Source organism: Rattus rattus, chromosome 1 (assembly GCF_011064425.1).
Source record: "Rattus rattus isolate New Zealand chromosome 1, Rrattus_CSIRO_v1, whole genome shotgun sequence".
Taxonomy (NCBI): Eukaryota; Metazoa; Chordata; class Mammalia; order Rodentia; family Muridae; genus Rattus; species Rattus rattus.
The window spans coordinates 3,639,911-3,655,660 of NC_046154.1; the positions used below are offsets into that span (position 1 = coordinate 3,639,911).

At 48.5% G+C, this 15,750-nt stretch overlaps 1 protein-coding gene across 2 annotated transcripts; it reads left to right on the plus strand.

Annotated features, from left to right (window-relative positions):
• Positions 1-423: 423 nt before the first annotated feature.
• Positions 424-6,674, plus strand: Fam205c (family with sequence similarity 205 member C). Of its 2 annotated transcripts, none has more exons than XM_032887249.1 (5): positions 424-602; positions 1,042-1,087; positions 1,478-1,538; positions 2,402-2,889; positions 6,108-6,674. In XM_032887249.1, exons 1-5 carry the CDS (start codon positions 456-458, stop codon positions 6,356-6,358), a joined length of 993 nt encoding a protein of 330 aa, XP_032743140.1. In that variant the 5' UTR covers positions 424-455; the 3' UTR covers positions 6,359-6,674. The 2 variants fall into 2 exon arrangements, with proteins under 2 accessions (XP_032743140.1, XP_032743147.1); XM_032887256.1 differs by having other exon boundaries at positions 459-602; positions 6,111-6,471.
• The last annotated feature ends 9,076 nt before the right edge of the window (positions 6,675-15,750 follow it).

A 15,750-nucleotide genomic window follows, 5' to 3' on the forward strand; every position in this document is an offset into this window, starting at 1 on the left:
GATTTTAGCTCTCTTCCCAGGACAGACAACTTAGTTGATAGTATTCTTCCCAGCCTTCGTCTTGTTTAAGGAGCACGTAGTGTGCATAAAGACGCGGCTGTCTGGAGATAGTCGCCAGACTGGAATCCACAGAGAGCAGAGCTGCTGTAGGAAGCTCTATGTACAGGGAGTAGGAAAACATGAAGGGACTGTGCCATCCGTGACCACGGCAGCTCTTATCACAGGCTCTGCCGCCCGTGTAGACAACCAGACACCCTCTTCTGAACACTGAATCGCCACAAGAGTTTATCCAAGATAGGGAAATTCTACTCCTGCTTGGTGGGCCAAGAACTCTTTGTGATGTAGTTTGGTGACCTGGGTATATCTTCTGTGAGGGGGAGAGCCAAACTCTAGAATTCAGAGGCATTGCATTCTAACATCCGGAAGCCTAAGAGAGGGATGACTAGGGAAGTTGAATGATGTTGATCCCACCATTTATTCTGTGGGATGTGGGGTACTCGGTTTATACGTATGGATCTATCTTCATTATTGCACTGATAATTTGGCAAGTCAAAAGGAGCCACCGAGGGTTAAGGATGGGACCTACCAAGAGCTGTGCCAAGGTAGGAAAATGCTACGACCAGGCCTGAACGTGTTGTTTAGAGCCCCCCCCCATACACACATCTCTTGGTTACCTTACCTCTTGGTTTTTCTTTTTTAATAAGGATGTCTTCATCTTGGTTGGTGGACATCGATGTCCGGTGATAGCCGAAGTCCTTTGGTCGCTAGTATTAGTCATCGATTCTCCCTGTCTCCCGAGTCCACCACAGAACCTGTCCATGAAACGGGGTGGAGGGTATAGAGTGTGGAAGAGCCTCAAAGCGAGTCAGAAATAAGAGGGGAACATGAGGTCGGGTGATGACATGGGGTGGGGGATGAAGAGATTATAGAGCTGGACTGCAGACCGTGACTGGGGGAGACTTCGGAATTTTCTATCACTCTCGACAGGAGAAAAAAAATTGACGTCTCTACTTCATATTGTAATGCTTTTTGTCTTTCAAGTGTTTCCGAAGAATCAAACAAACTCCTAGCGATAGATCGACAAGAGGTAAATCCCCATTCCTTTGGTTCCCTACTCCTGTGGGTGAGGGCTCCACAGATCTTCACCCTCTGTGATGACTGGCCCCGGAAGCCAGGCATTTCCAAGCCTTGAAGACGGTAAAATAAACAGAACTAATGTAGACTTAATGGGTGGGGAAGAGACCGGGACTATTCTGTCTTCTATCTGACCTCATGTCACCTCCATTTTTTCCACAAATCGGGCACTGGCAGGGTGTTGAAGATCACACGGAAATAGGTACAGGACAGCAAGCAATTGGTTAAGTTGTACTCAGAGCGTGTGCTCTCGGGGTCGCCAAGTCACCTGTCCTTCAACATCTTTCAGCCCCTTATAGGTTGCCCCTTCCCTTTGGCCTAACGCTGTGTCCTCCTTCTTTAGCTAAGAGAACATCTAAGGAGGAAGCTGAGAAACTGCAGAAGCTGCTCGATACCATGAAAAGGTGACCCCTGCTCTCTGTAGTCTCCCAGCTCCTAGTTTGGATGTGGTGATTGCCTGACCTGGGCAAGTGATGAGGGTGGGGGTGCCCACTAGAGACACCATGGAGTCTGTCAGTCTGAACCGACAAGCTTGCCAGAGCAGAGGGGGCTCATACGTCCATTTTACTCTGGGTCCTCGTAGGTCTGCAATTCAGGGTTAATTGTTGATGGCATTGCTTGTGTTGAGACAGGTGGTCCAGAGAAGAGAATAGGTTTGACATAAAAAAGCCATTACTATTGTATCTCTTTCCAGCTTCATCCTTTCAAGGGTAGAACTCTGGGTCTGGCTGAATCCAGCTGCTCTGTGTCATCTCCTTAAGTTTCTCTTCCCTAGGCCAGTTCTCAGGATACTCCATCAGCCATCTTATTTCCCCCCCTAGGATTTTTATAGAGTAGAATTGATTCATGAGTGATGCTGGGGACAGCAGCAGGGACACCCACAGTTCTTAAAACGAGGACCTCCTTTTTCACAGTTTGGATATACCGTTTACCAGGCACCAGGTTTCCTAACCCCCAAATAAAAGTGATTCAGGCCTTCGGCGGTGGTGTCCTTGGTGGTTCCCCATCAGGTAATTACCTGATGCCTGTCTGCTCCTCAATAAGGTTGTCAGAAAACTGACCGAAGTTCCCCGTTCTCCACGAGGGCTATACCCTCCGATAGCTTGTCTGAGACCTCTCCCCAGACTCTTAGTCCAACCCACTCAACCCACTCAACTCAAGAAAATCAGAGCAGCAGACTTCAGAAGGTATAGGCCCAGGACTTGTAGGGCGAGAGAAGAAAAGCAGTCTTCATGCTGTCATTAACAGTTGTCGTTTCCCTTCCTAGCCAGGGCTGGCTCCCTCAAGAAGGAAGTGTGCGGCGGCTCCTGTGCCCAGATCCCTCTTGCTCAATCTGCAATGCCATGACTCTGGAAATCCAGCAGTTGCTGGGGATTGAGAACAAAAGGACCTCTTCTAGTCTACTGAGGCCCTCCCGTAGCTTTTCTTGCCTGGAGGCATTGTCTCTATCAAAAGCGTTGGCTGACCGGAGTTCAGAGCTCACTTACCAAGACACCAGAGACGTTTCATTATCATCCAGGTTCCCAAAGTCGCAAGAAACGGACCAGCAATCTACGCGGTCAGCCACTCCGTCCATTGGTGACGCTGTCCTCCAGTGTTACCATTCTGCTCCTCAGCAACAGCTGGACCCTCAAGGGTCAAAAATGACCCAGGATGCAAAAGGTCTGTCATCTTCAAGTACAGACGAACCTGGGGTTCCTGCAAACCAACAAAAGAAGAGGAAGAAAACCAAGAAACTTGCCTTGAAGAACCAAGGTCAGCAGCCTTTGAGTGCTAGACTCCTTCCTATTCCCAGCACCCAGAGCGTCCTGAACCTAAGCCAACACCCCATGCCCTCATACTCTCAGTATCTGTTGTCCCTATGTCCAAAAGGCCCCAAGGTGCCCTTGAGTACAGGAGGTTATAAATGTATGTGTGCTCACAATGTACTTCTCCTTGATCTCTGAAGGAGTGGCTCTGGGGACATCTTGTAGTGCAGCACTTCACCATTTACAATATTTTCAAAGCCCAGAAACAACCGACAACTCTGGAAAGGATGGGCTGTCATCCCCATGACTCTAGCATTCACAGAAGGCCACTCCAAAGTAGACCACAGACCCATTCTACTCTCTCCAACTTTTAGCTTTCATTTTAGTGGCCTTAAAGGAGTGTGTGTGTGTGTGTGTGTGTGTGTGTGAGAGAGAGAGAGAGAGAGAGAGAGAGAGAGAGAGAGAGAGAGAGAGAGAGAGAGAGCCATCTCTAGTTCTCTTTTTTGGTTCTTTTTTTTTTTTTTTTGGAGCTGGGGACCGAACCCAGGACCTTGCGCTTCCTAGGCAAGCGCTCTACCACTGAGCCAAATCCCCAACCCCCTCTAGTTCTCTTTCTGTAGTTTATCTTCTGCACAGTGGATTTTGAGTCTGCCTTTGGAGATCCTTCCACAAGGGGGCAGGGGGAGAATATGGGACTTTCTTAGTCACTAACTCCTTTATCTCTGCATTGCCCAAAATTTCCTACACTCCACTTAGTACTAGCTTCTTCCCCATATTCTTTTTTTTTTTTTTTTTGGAGCTGGGGACCGAACCCAGGGCCTTGCGCTTGCTAGGCAAGCGCTCTACCACTGAGCTAAATCCCCAACCCCTCTTCCCCATATTCTTGAACTTGGGCATTTCCATGGACAAACCCAGATTAATGTCCCAATTAAGGCCAAGTGTGAGGTCTTGGTGCCTGTGAATGGTGGCCTCGGTGAGGTTTGCCGCTCATCTGGAGAGCTCTGTAGGTGCAGAGAACCACAAAGTAACACTGAGCTGTGTTCCTGCCTCACCAGATCCAGGGATCTTCCTGAGTAGAAGCCATTCCAGTCCTCGCGAGGGTAGCAGCCTTGCCCTGCAGTGTGCTGGGTTCTACTTCCAAGGGCAGTTGAAATGACAGGTTGATTTAGTATTGCTGGAACGGTTCCCTAAAGATCCAGCTGCTCCTGTCCCCTGCTGAGCAGAGGACCCTGTCCTGCAGCAGCACAACCCTGATCTTTAGAGAGTTTTTCTCAGCCGGAGCCCTGGTAGACCTTGAAAGGTTGATGACCTATACTGATCTATTGCGGCGAGCCCACAGTTGATTGATTAGACCACGACATTGAGAGGCTGACAGATTACACGTAGGGAGATCTGCTGGGGCACCATCCCTGCCACCATCTGAGATTTCTGAGACAAAATCACTGTCTACAGTGTTCCAGGAACTCTTGACAGCAACTTGTCTTTCCTGGAAAACAAGCCTGAGACACACAGACAGTAACCAGCCTTCTGCTTAGATCAGCCTCGCTCGATGCTGACAAGCCTTGACCAGCAGCAACGGAGTGGCCAGTTGTTGGTAGCAATGACCCTAAGCTGCCTAGGCCTTGTCTCAGGGAGCCACTGAGACCCTGGGAACAAGATCTCTTTTCTACCATGGCTGCCTGCTCTTTTGTGGATCTCTCTGAGCTATTACATAGGCAATCCTAGCCAATACACAACACAGAGATGGGGACTAAGTCCAGAGACTTATATATCCCCACTGTAGCTTTTTTCAGGCACACATCAGAAGAGGGCATCAGATCCCATTACAGATGATTGTGAGCCAACATGTGGCTGCTGGGAATTGAACTCAGGTCTTCTGGAAGAGCAGTCAGTGCTCTAAACCGCTGAGCCATCTCTCCAGCCCTTTGATTCAGTCTTAATAGTGGCATATTAAGGCCTGGCCATGTGTTCCAAGTGCTAGTACAGCTTATGGAGGGACTACTCCAGGCTGAAGTACCTCCTGAGGATGTGTTCCTGGCATTCGCAATCACTCAAAGCACTTACCTTTCCAAACAAAATTTCAACCTGCAAAAGAATTCCTAGAAATACATTTGAAGACATCTCATTGAGACAGGGAGAACGTTTTGGTTAAAGACTGTCTCCACACAGCGGGTGTTTGGGAATCTGAACAAACAAAGGAAAGTGTTGGCCTGGGTCTCTTATCCCACCAGGATCTCCATGTCCCTTAGATCTAGACTGATCTTGAAAGAGGAGTTTTCAGCTGAACTAAAGACAGTAGAGTAGAGCCAAGGGAGTGCTAGACTGAGCACAGTGTCCTAAGACTCTCCCATGGAGCTTCTGACCTCTCCCAGTCCAGTCCAGACACAATTGAGAGGCCCAGGTTCTTAGTTCGTACCTGGGGGTGAAGGGGAAGAATCCAATACTAGAACCCCCAGACCCCTTAGACCGGGGTGAAACCCAGTCCTTACCTAAGCAGGGACGACAGAGGACCTAGTGGAATTCAAACCAGCCAAGAGCACAGATCCTGAGGTCTGTGCGCCAGCAAGGAGGTTTCTAAGCAGAACCCCAGCCGCTTGCCCCTCCCATCAGCTCTTCAGGTTCTTCCTCAGGTAGAATTTTATTTTATGCAGATGAGTTGCCTTTGGGGCGTAGGGATGAGACCTCCCTCAGCAGAGGCCATCTCTATCCTGCATAGGGCTTTCAGTTTCCCCAGCAGCACTCACCAGTCTCTTCACTGGTTCCCAGAGCGTCCTTAAGGATTCCTTGGGGCCGAGTGATCAAATAAAATTATCTGCATAACCATTAGATTAAACCAAATGACCTCACCCAAAGGTTCCTAAAAGTGCCCAGCCTGGAGCGCCCAGCCCTTACAAGGCCAGACCTTACAATGCCAACTTATTAGGCTGGACCAGGATTCCAAGGGGGCTTCACTTTTTTAAAAATGTATTTATTTTTATTCCATGTGGAAATGGTTGTAAGCAGCCACGTGGATACTGGGAACTGAACCCAGGTCCTCTAGAAGAACAACTAGTGCCGTTAACCACTTAGCCATCTCTCCACCCCTGGGGCTTCATTTTTTTTTTAAACAGAAAAATTTCAAAGTAGAATTCTTCCAGGCCACGCTGTAGAGGGTAAAACTTGGTAGGGCTAAGCGTTGAAGGGTCTGATGGGGAGGCTGTACTCACTAGAGTTCCACCTTTGCAGCAGCGCCCACAGAAGCCGAAATGGAAAACAAGATGACATTCTTTTCTCACTGGGTTAACCCTGAAGTGAAATGCGACAGGCAGGAGGAATCCCTTGTCTTCTCTAAGTTTGACACAGGGGCCAAACTCGTGACTGTAGAGCCTGAGAAGACTCACAGTCCTGTCAGAGACCAAGCAGAGGGAGCCGAGAAGAAGAAGAAGCCCGAATGTGATCTCAAAGCCAAGCCTCTCCGTGCGAAGAGGAACATTTGACTTTCCTCGACTCCTACAGTGCCTGCAGAGCTCCAGCCAACGCCCCTTCTGCCCAACCAACCCTGGGCCCCATGGCTACTCCCACAACTGCTTTGAAACTGTCTACAATGCGTGTCAACCAGCTGAGAAATCGATGTCAGCTTTCCCCTCAGAAGGTTCTGGTTTGCACAAGGAGGATAAGCATTTCAAGCAAAAAGAATTCTTAGGCTCCCAAAGTTCTGCATCCTCCCTAACAAAGGCTGTCACCCGTCATCCTGTCTACTCCCAAGCCAGTATGCCATGATATTCTCCAAATATACTCTATACTTATAAAGCAGAGAGCTACCCGGACCTTCTTTCTGTTCTCATTGCCATACGTGATGAAGTAGGAAAGTTCTCTGTGTGGTATGGGTGCTTAACTCTGCCTTTCACTTTGATGGGTCAGCATATAGATCATAGATACATAGCCCATGGGTAAAAGGACTGTGTGAAGGAAGGCCCCTTGTTTAAAGGACACTGAAGGTAGAGACCAAGCTTGACTTCCCATGAAGAAATGAGCTACCTACCTTTTCCTTTAAAAATGGTCACTCTGCCTCCGTGTTATCGCTCCCTTTCATAGTTTACACGGTTATGCCTAAGTCTCAGGGAACCCAAAGTCCACCGAGGAACCAATTCCAATGCAAACATACAAAGGTCTTTATTACGAGTTCTGTGAGCAGGGACTCTCACTGTCACAGCAGGTCAGAAGTGAGAGTCTAGGGGTATGGAGTATTTATTGTGGTTATAGCAAGCTTGGGGGGCGGGGGGAATTTCCATACAGATCCTCAAGTTAAAAACTGCATTTCTGGCGTAATCTGCAGGAACCGAACACAGGGGCTAACCCACCTGACAAACAGGATGGCTAGGTTATCTATTTTCTGCGGGTAATCTACATGTACCTTGACACTGCTGTTGTAGCCCGATTGGCTGTTGCTAAGGGGAGGTTGCCATAGGATGTTTGCTCAAGTGGACTTTGTGGTCCCTGGTCAGGCCTCACACAAGATGGAGCGTCTCAAAAGCAGAGCTGTTTGGGCTTTACAACATATTCTGCTGGCCACCCAAACTAACACCTCATGTACATCATCAGAAACTCCATATTTTGGGAGTTAGAAGGGAAGAAAAGAAGGAAGGGAGGAAGGGAAGAAAAGAAAGGAAGTGAAGAGAGAAGACAAAAATCATTGAAGAATCCAGTGAGCACAGAGCACGAGGACGCTGAAGCAAGGGCAGGAAGCACTGGGTGGATCAACCGTGTGGTAGATGGAAGGCAGGAGAGTGTAGCACCTGGAAGGCTGGGGAGGAAAACAGGTCAAGAGGAAAAATTATCAACCGACTGAAGAGCAGCCAATCTGTCAGGTGAGATGACTTGATGCTGACCATCAGATTGAGCATGAGAAAGAGCCTTCATGATCTTGACAAGAATAGTCAAGGGCCAGGTAAGACTTGCAAAGCTAGGCAGAGGTGGTACGCATCTTTAATCACAGCACTCAGGAGGCAGAGGCAGGGAGATGTCTGAGTTCGAGGCCAGCCTGGTCTGTAAGAGTGAGTTCCAGGACAGACAGGGCTACACAGAGAAACTGTGTCTTGAAAAACTAATGTCATTGACCTGTTTGATAACCTTTTGTTTCATAAAAGTACAGTTGGGCCTTTTGTTTTGTTTGAAGAAAGCTGTTGATTGCGTAGCAGGGGGGTAGGGATCCACTGCCCTCCAAGGGTGGTGGGTGTCTTTTGGTTGGGTTTAAAGACAGAAAATAGTTCACTGGCAGCCGATGGCAAAACTGATCAAGAAAGACAAACAGAGAAGTGAGAGCTCGTAGGAGGAGAGAGAATGAGCACCCACCCTGAACGGCTGACACTGCCATTGGCTGGAAAGTGCACTTGGGAGGGGGTCAGGAAAGGAAAGCTTCCTTCATACACACCAGAGAGTGTGGGCAAAGACCAAGTGCTTTAAGGAAAGGGCTTTGGCTTTAAGAGGAAGAGGGCGGTCGGGGAACGGAAGCTGGAAAGTCAGATGTGATGGTTTCTGGAGGTTGCGAGTTTCTATCTTTAAAGCGTTGGAGGTAATGAGACCCTGGCTGGGTCGAACGGGTGGAGCTGCAGACTACAGGTGTGATGCAGGTAGGGACTCCTGAAACCGGGGGCGGCAAGAGAGGTTTCAGAGGGAGCTCTGAATCTGTGGAGTTGGAGAAGAGCTGGGAGTGGAGACAGAGAAACAGGATATCTGTCCACTCAGCCGTGGATCGGCGAGGATGTGGAAGTGAACCAGGGATGGGAAATTGGGAAGGAGGAAGGAAAGGGGTCACTCTTGATCACATGGGATGGATTCCTGTTGGCCACCCAGGATTCCTCAGAAGGCAGCATGTCTGCTGCATCCTGCTAGCCTACCTCGGAGGAGAGCTGAAGCAAGGGCAGGAAGCACTGGGTTTCCTTGTGATGTGGTACGAGGCAAGGATAGGGGGGACAGAGGGGTTGGGGGGTGTGGGGACCTCTGGTTCATAAGGAAACCCTGGATCTGTCACCATCCCATCGAGTCAAGAGGAAGTGGTGATGGGAGTTGCTTCCTCTCATAGGACCCTGCGGTTAAGCACAATGTGTTTGTTCTGCTAGCAGGATACAGAAACCCCGGGTGGGAGAAAAGTATGGATGCATGTGTCATCCCTCCCCTCCCCTTGAGGCAATTCTGTGCCTAAAGGAAGGAAGACCAGCCCTTAGTTGATCCTCAAAGCAGAGAAACACAAGGCCCAGGCGAGCTGAACTAACACTCTCCCAGGTGTTTTCCTGAAGTACCCCAAAGATCAAGGAGGTCTTCTAACAGGCATCCTCTCTGCCCAGTGGGAGCTAGGCAGAGAGCCCAGAGCTAGGAGATCACAGGGAGACCTGAATGAGGGAACTGATGGGCTCAGGCGGAAAATGACGGAGTTCATGTGCACACAGCCTGGGTTGAGATGGGATATTAGGCTCTTATCCAGCTTCTATTTCCTGGCAAAACGGACCAATTGATCTGCGTGAGTTCTTTTTCGTTTTATATTTTTTCATAGAATATATTTTGATCATGGTATCCCCTCCCCCAACTTCTTCCAGGTGCACCCTGCCCACATATTGTTATCCATAAATTAACGGTGCTACTCAGACCCCATCAGAGAAGGTTCTGGCAGTAGACGGTAATTAACGAGGAGTCCACCGCTGGGCAATGTGGAGAGAGAGACTCTGGAGCGCTCAGCCTTAAGTGGGATGTCTTTATTAAAAAACCCTTCGCTCAAGGCTCAGGGGTCTGCGTGGAAGATGAAGCAGAAAGACTGTAAAGGCCAGAGGCAGCGGATAACCTGAAGGATAACCAGTGTCTTCCCCACAAATGCTTTCTTTTTTTAAAATAATTTTTTTTTAATTTATGAGTACACTTGCCATCTTCAGACACATGGAAGATGTCAGCATTACAGATAGTTGGAAACCATGTGGTTGCTGGGAATTGAACTCAGGACCTCTGGAAGAACAGTCAGTGCTCTCAACTACCTAGCCATCTCTCCAGGCTCCTCCCATCCCCAACAAATTCTTAGCCTTCACACCTGCCCCTACCCCATCCTAGAAGAGAGGTCATAAGATACGCAGGTCACTGGAGTGAATGTGTGCCTGTTCATTTCCTGGCTTTGTGCAGTCTTGTCATGACAGCCTTTTGCCGGCCAGCGCCTGAGACACCTGAGCAGGGGTAGATAGCCCCTGCTCCTATTCAAAAGTCGCAGCTTATGGGGCATCCCTGGCTCTGGGGCCCCCATTCTACTCACCATCTCAAATTCTCCCTGTGCTTTGTGTAAAACAGCTGGCTGCTAAGGTCTCATAGCCTCAGGATCTTACCTATCAAGGCCTCACCCTTTAACCTACCTCTCTATTGCCATCTGTCTTAGTGAGGGTTTCACTGCTGTGAGCAGACACCGTGACCAAGTCAAGTCTTATAAGGACAATATTTAATTGGGGCTGGCTTACAGGTTCAGAGGTTCAGTCAATTATCATCAAGGTGGGAGCATGGCAGCATCCAGGCAGGCATGGTGTAGGAGGAGCTGAGAGTTCTACTTCTTCATCTGAAGGCTGCTGGGAGAAGACTGGCTTCCAGGAAGATAGGGTGAGGGTCTTAAAACCAACTTCCACAGTGACACACCCATTCCAACAGGCCCACACCCACTACAACAGGGCCACACCCAACAACAGGGCCACACCCATTCCAGCAAGGCTATTCCTTAAGCCAAGCATATTCAAACTACCACACCATCTTACCTTGCCTTTGCCTGAACAAGCTGAGTCCCTGGAAAAATATTAATGAATGATCATAATTTGTAAAAAAAAAAAAATTGTATTATGTTTTAAGTTTTCAAAAGAGCAGCTTAAGATTTTCAGAAAAACTGATTGGAAAATTGAAAAGTTCCCATAACCCTTTCCTGCCCCTAGAAGTTCTCCTTATTCTACCTTGTGTCACTCCTTTCTTTCCTACAGTTGAGGGACCAATATTGATGAATTCCTAAAGTCCCCCTTGTACATTACACTTCATTTTGTTTGTCAAGATCACTGACTATTGGGGTGGAGAGATGGCTCAGAGGTTAAGAGCTCTGGCTGCTCTTCCGGAGGTCCTGAGTTCAATTCCCAGCAACCACATGGTGGCTCACAACCATCTGTAATGGAATCCGATGCCCTCTTATGGTGTGCATGAAGAGAGCAACAGTGTACTCACATAAAAAAATAAATAAATAAAACTTAAAAAAAATAGGTTCCTGACTATTTTAAACATTTTTACAAGGAGAGTGTTTTTAGCAAAGTAGGAAGTAAATGGCATGAAATATGGTGAAGGGGGAGGGGAAGGGGGAAGAGAAGGGAGAAGGGAAGGGGGTGGAGACCCACCTGGGAAATCTGGTGACAGTCACCTTGCACTGGCAGAGGGGAAGAAGGGAGCTGCTTCCAAGAGTGAGAATTTCCAAGTGACTGAAATGGTGAAGGGAGCCTCCTAGAAGACCTGGGAGAAGCTGGTGAGTGGGCCGCCAGCAAGGGTTTCCTTTGTAGAGGACAGGGAGGAGTCCTGTTTTGCTGACCCTCTAGAGAGGTTCACTGCTGAATGTTGGGGACAGAGGGACCCCAATATAAAGCATCATACACTGCTGAAGACACAAACAGCAATGTCTTCACATATGTATTTCTCTGGAGAAGTCCTCATGTGTATTTAGCACCAGACCAAGGGCTGCACAGGTCTCATTGAGGTTCATCTAGTGTTTGTCCAGAACTCCACCAAGACAGCATGCAGGCTAAGCCATGACGTCTTCGTGTCACTTGGACATTTTTTTTTGTTTTTGTTCTAAGAAAAGGTCTTACTATGTAGGCTAGTCTCTAATTCATGATGGCCATGTTGGGATCCCAGGTGTGCAAGCACCATGTCCAACCGACTCTGATGCTGTCGTCCTGATTGGGCTGAATGGCAGCTGCGGCTCATGCATTACTAATACCTCCTACCTCGGGCCCCTCCCACTAATCGGACGTTCCCGTTTGTGTTATACACACTACAATTCTCTTTCTTTAGTCACTAAGTTTTTTTGGTATAGTTTTTCTTCATTCTTGAGAATTTCACACATGAAATATGACAATACTCACCTTCAGTTTCCCCTCTAACTCCTCCTCCATTCCGCTAGTACGTCCTCTCTTAAGTTAATGTCTTTCTTTTCCCCACTAAGACCAGTTAGCACTGCCTATATGTGCATGGGGGTGGGACATCCAGGAGGATGGAAACCTAACAATGACCACAGCCTCCAAAAACAATGAGCTACCTGTCCCCAACAGCAATTAGCGGCCTCCTCAGCGAGGGGTGGGACCTGGAGATCATCTGTCCCATCTATGCCAGGCTGGCTTGCTCTTGTACAGAAGACAGGACTTCACAGCACTCCGCCCATCCTCCAGGTTCCCGAGCACTGGTGCTGGGGTGTGAATAGAGATGTCCCATTTAGTGGTGAGTGTCCAGTCATTTTCTGCACTGTGACCAAGTTGTGCGTCTCCACTTTGACAGGTGTCCTCTGCAAAAAGCAGCTAATTTGACCAAGGTCGAGAGCAGCTCAGCTCTATGGGAATTAGCGTTAATTTATAGAATGCAATTTGGTGACATGATTACATGAGTTACTTTTCTGTGGCTGAGATAAAACACCCCAAGGGGAAGAAATGGTTTATTTGGGCTTACATTTCCAGAAGGGACACAAACCAACCCCACAGGAGAGGCATAGCGGCAGGCATGGCGGCAGGAGCGTAAGGTAGGTCTGGCATCGGGAGTCTGGCTGGTCACATTTCACTCACACGCATGGAACCCGGAGGGAGAAAAGGAAGCAGGGCCAGGTTATAAAGCAGCAATGACTATCCCCAGTCACCCACATCCTCCAGCAAGGCTCTACCTCCTAAAGGTTCCATAGTGTTCTCAAGCTGCCCACCAGTTGGGGAGGGAAGCAATAGATATGAGTCTACTGGGGTGGGGGGGGAGCATTTCAAGCTATAATAATGACCGTTTTGTAAAATAATGATAGCAGGTTCTTCCCTAGTGCCTTAGGCTTCTTTCTAGCTGTTTGTTTTGTTTTACATTTTGAAACTTCCTTCATTTTTATGTGTATGCATGTTGCATGTTTTGGCTGCATGTGTGTCTGTGCCCCATGTTGTATGTATCTGGTACATAGAGGCCAGAAGAGGGTGTTGGATCCTCTAAGACTGGAGTTATAGGTAGTTGCGAGCGTCTTTTTTTTTTTTTTTTCCAGAGCTGAGGACCGAACCCAGGGCCTTGGGCTTGCTAGGCAAGCGCTCTACCACTGAGCTAAATCCCCAACCCCGTCTTCTTTGTTTCTTGAGACAGGGTCTCACTATGTAGCTCAGGCTGGCCTTGAACTCAACATCCTTCTTCCTCAGACTGGGATTACAGGCATAGGCCACCAGGCCCAGCTTAGCAGAATACTTAGGAAAACGGATGTTTTAAAAAGTTATAACATTTTAAATAATGACTTCTTTGAGAATTTCATGCATCTACACGACGCGTTTTGATTATTCCCTCCACAGGAGGGACTTTTGTGCCTGATGCTGTAATCCTAGCTCATGTTTATGAGGGTCACGGTCCCTGGAGTAGAACCAACTGTTGTTATTTTGCTAAATGTTCATGCTGTCAATTTTGTCTTCTGAATATTTATGCTTACACCTATAGATGTAGGCTGTTCTCAACTGTGGGCAGAGAAGCTTCCTTTTGGAGTGGAAATAAGTCAAAGCTGATGTACAGCCGGTGAAAGAGAAAGGAGGGAGACTGAGTGCTCAGTGGGACATCATATCAATTCCTCTCACAACCACTACCACCAAGGCTCAGGAGAGGGAAGGGACGCAGGATGGGAGGAGCGTCATGAAATGCCATCTTCGGGCACCGTGCGCCTGCCTTACTCATGCACTCACGGCAGCTATGGCTGCCTCTACAAGACCTGTACAAGAACAAGTCAGTCAAAATCCTGGCACAGATGCGGGTAGATGATCTCCAGGCCCCTCCCCTTGCGGGTAGACCACCTCCAGGCCCCTCCTCTTGTGGGTGGACATTCTCCAGGCCCCTCCCCTTGCGGGTAGACCACCTCCAGGCCCCTCCTCTTGTGGGTGGACATTCTCCAGGTCCCTCCCCTTGCTGAGGAGCTGTTAACAGTTGATAGCTGCTGCGGAGGGAGAGAGAGAATCATTCTGAGGATGTGGTCATGGTGAATTCTCATGCTCCAGTGGATTGTCCCTGCCAACCCACCTTACGAGTTTCAGGACTCAAAGGTAACTTGGTAAGAGGTGGGTAAGATGATGCAGCAGTGAAAACCATATGGTACTGGTGGGCTGAAGACACTCAGGGGCCAGCCCATCCCATGAGTAGCCTACCCTGCCACCTGGGGACATGGTGAAATCCCAGCCTGAGCCGCCACTGAGGACCATGTCTGGGTCTGTGACAAAGCAGCAGCAGGGGTATGTGCTGATATCCGTGACTCATACATATTACCACCAAAGGCCATGTCAATGTTCCTGGTCTGGGATGCTGACTGGGACCATGTTGATGTGCAAGGACTGTGTTCAGCCCTGCTGGGGGTTGAGGGGACTCAAGTGAGCCCTGTGGCAGGTCATGAGAACAGGAGGGGCTGGGATCACAGATGTGAACAACCACACACAGTGTTTGTGTGTGATTTTTCAGAAGACAGATCAGGCAGAAGACAGATCGGGTTGTTAGGTCATCCAGTGAGCGCTTTCCCTGCTGGGTCATCTTATCCACCTCTTACCAAGTTACCTTTGAGTCCTGAAACTCATGATGTCAGCAGATAAAATGATTTGAAATAAATCACCAACTGGCAAATTAGTCTAGTCTTTAAAACTAAACAGCCAATTGTCTTGAGAGCAGGAATATAGTATTTTTCAAGTGTATTTATACACTTGTGTGATGGTTTGAATCTGAAAAGACCCAAATCCCAAAAGCTCGTGTTAAAGTCTTGATCTTCAATGTGGCTATCTTCCAAGGTAGGCTTTGGTGAAGAGAGTAAATTCTGAGGACTCTCAGTAGAAGACTCCATTGATGGGGTCATAGTTTAATAGGATTTTGAGAGGTAGTAGAAATGAGGTTGAGGTGGATGGGAGGGATCATTGGATAAAGGTACCTGCCACCAAGCCTGGTGACCTATCAGATAGCCTATGGCTGCCCTGTGTCATGGAGATCTGGCAGTCTCAGATTTGCAGGACCTGCTCTTTTCAGCATCCCAGCACTTCATAGATGGGGTAGATGCTGGGGTGGGCCAACTCGAAGCCCTGATCTCGGCCTGGGAAGTAGATGAACTGGTTAGCCTCAGCTCTCACACCCACAGCACCAGGGCACGCTCCTCAACACTGACCCACTCACCCAATGCTACAATCATCAAGGGACAGGGCCAGTTTGTTCAGGGGGAACATCTCCCCATGTTCCGCCCCTGAAACCCACAGGATGGAAGGAGAGGACCAACTCTTGAAAGCTGTCCCCTGACCTCCACATGTGTGGTAGGATACAAGTGCACCCTCACAACGAATAAGTAAATGCACAAAGACTGTTTACTTTAGAAGGTGGAACCTATGAGGGGGCGTGGTTCCTTGGGATGTGTTTGGGATGTGTAGCTTTGTCTCTGGCTCTCTCTGCTCCCTCTCTGTTCTCCTTTCTGGATTCTGTCAGGTGACTGCAACTTCAATCCTCACTCTTTTCTGCTTCATCATAGATCCAGAACGATGTGGCCAAATGACCAAGTACTGAAACCATGGGTCCCAACCAGTCTCTGCTCTTTTGTGCTCGTGTACTCTGTCACAGTGATAGGAAGATGCCTGATACACTACTCAGAAGATACACTACT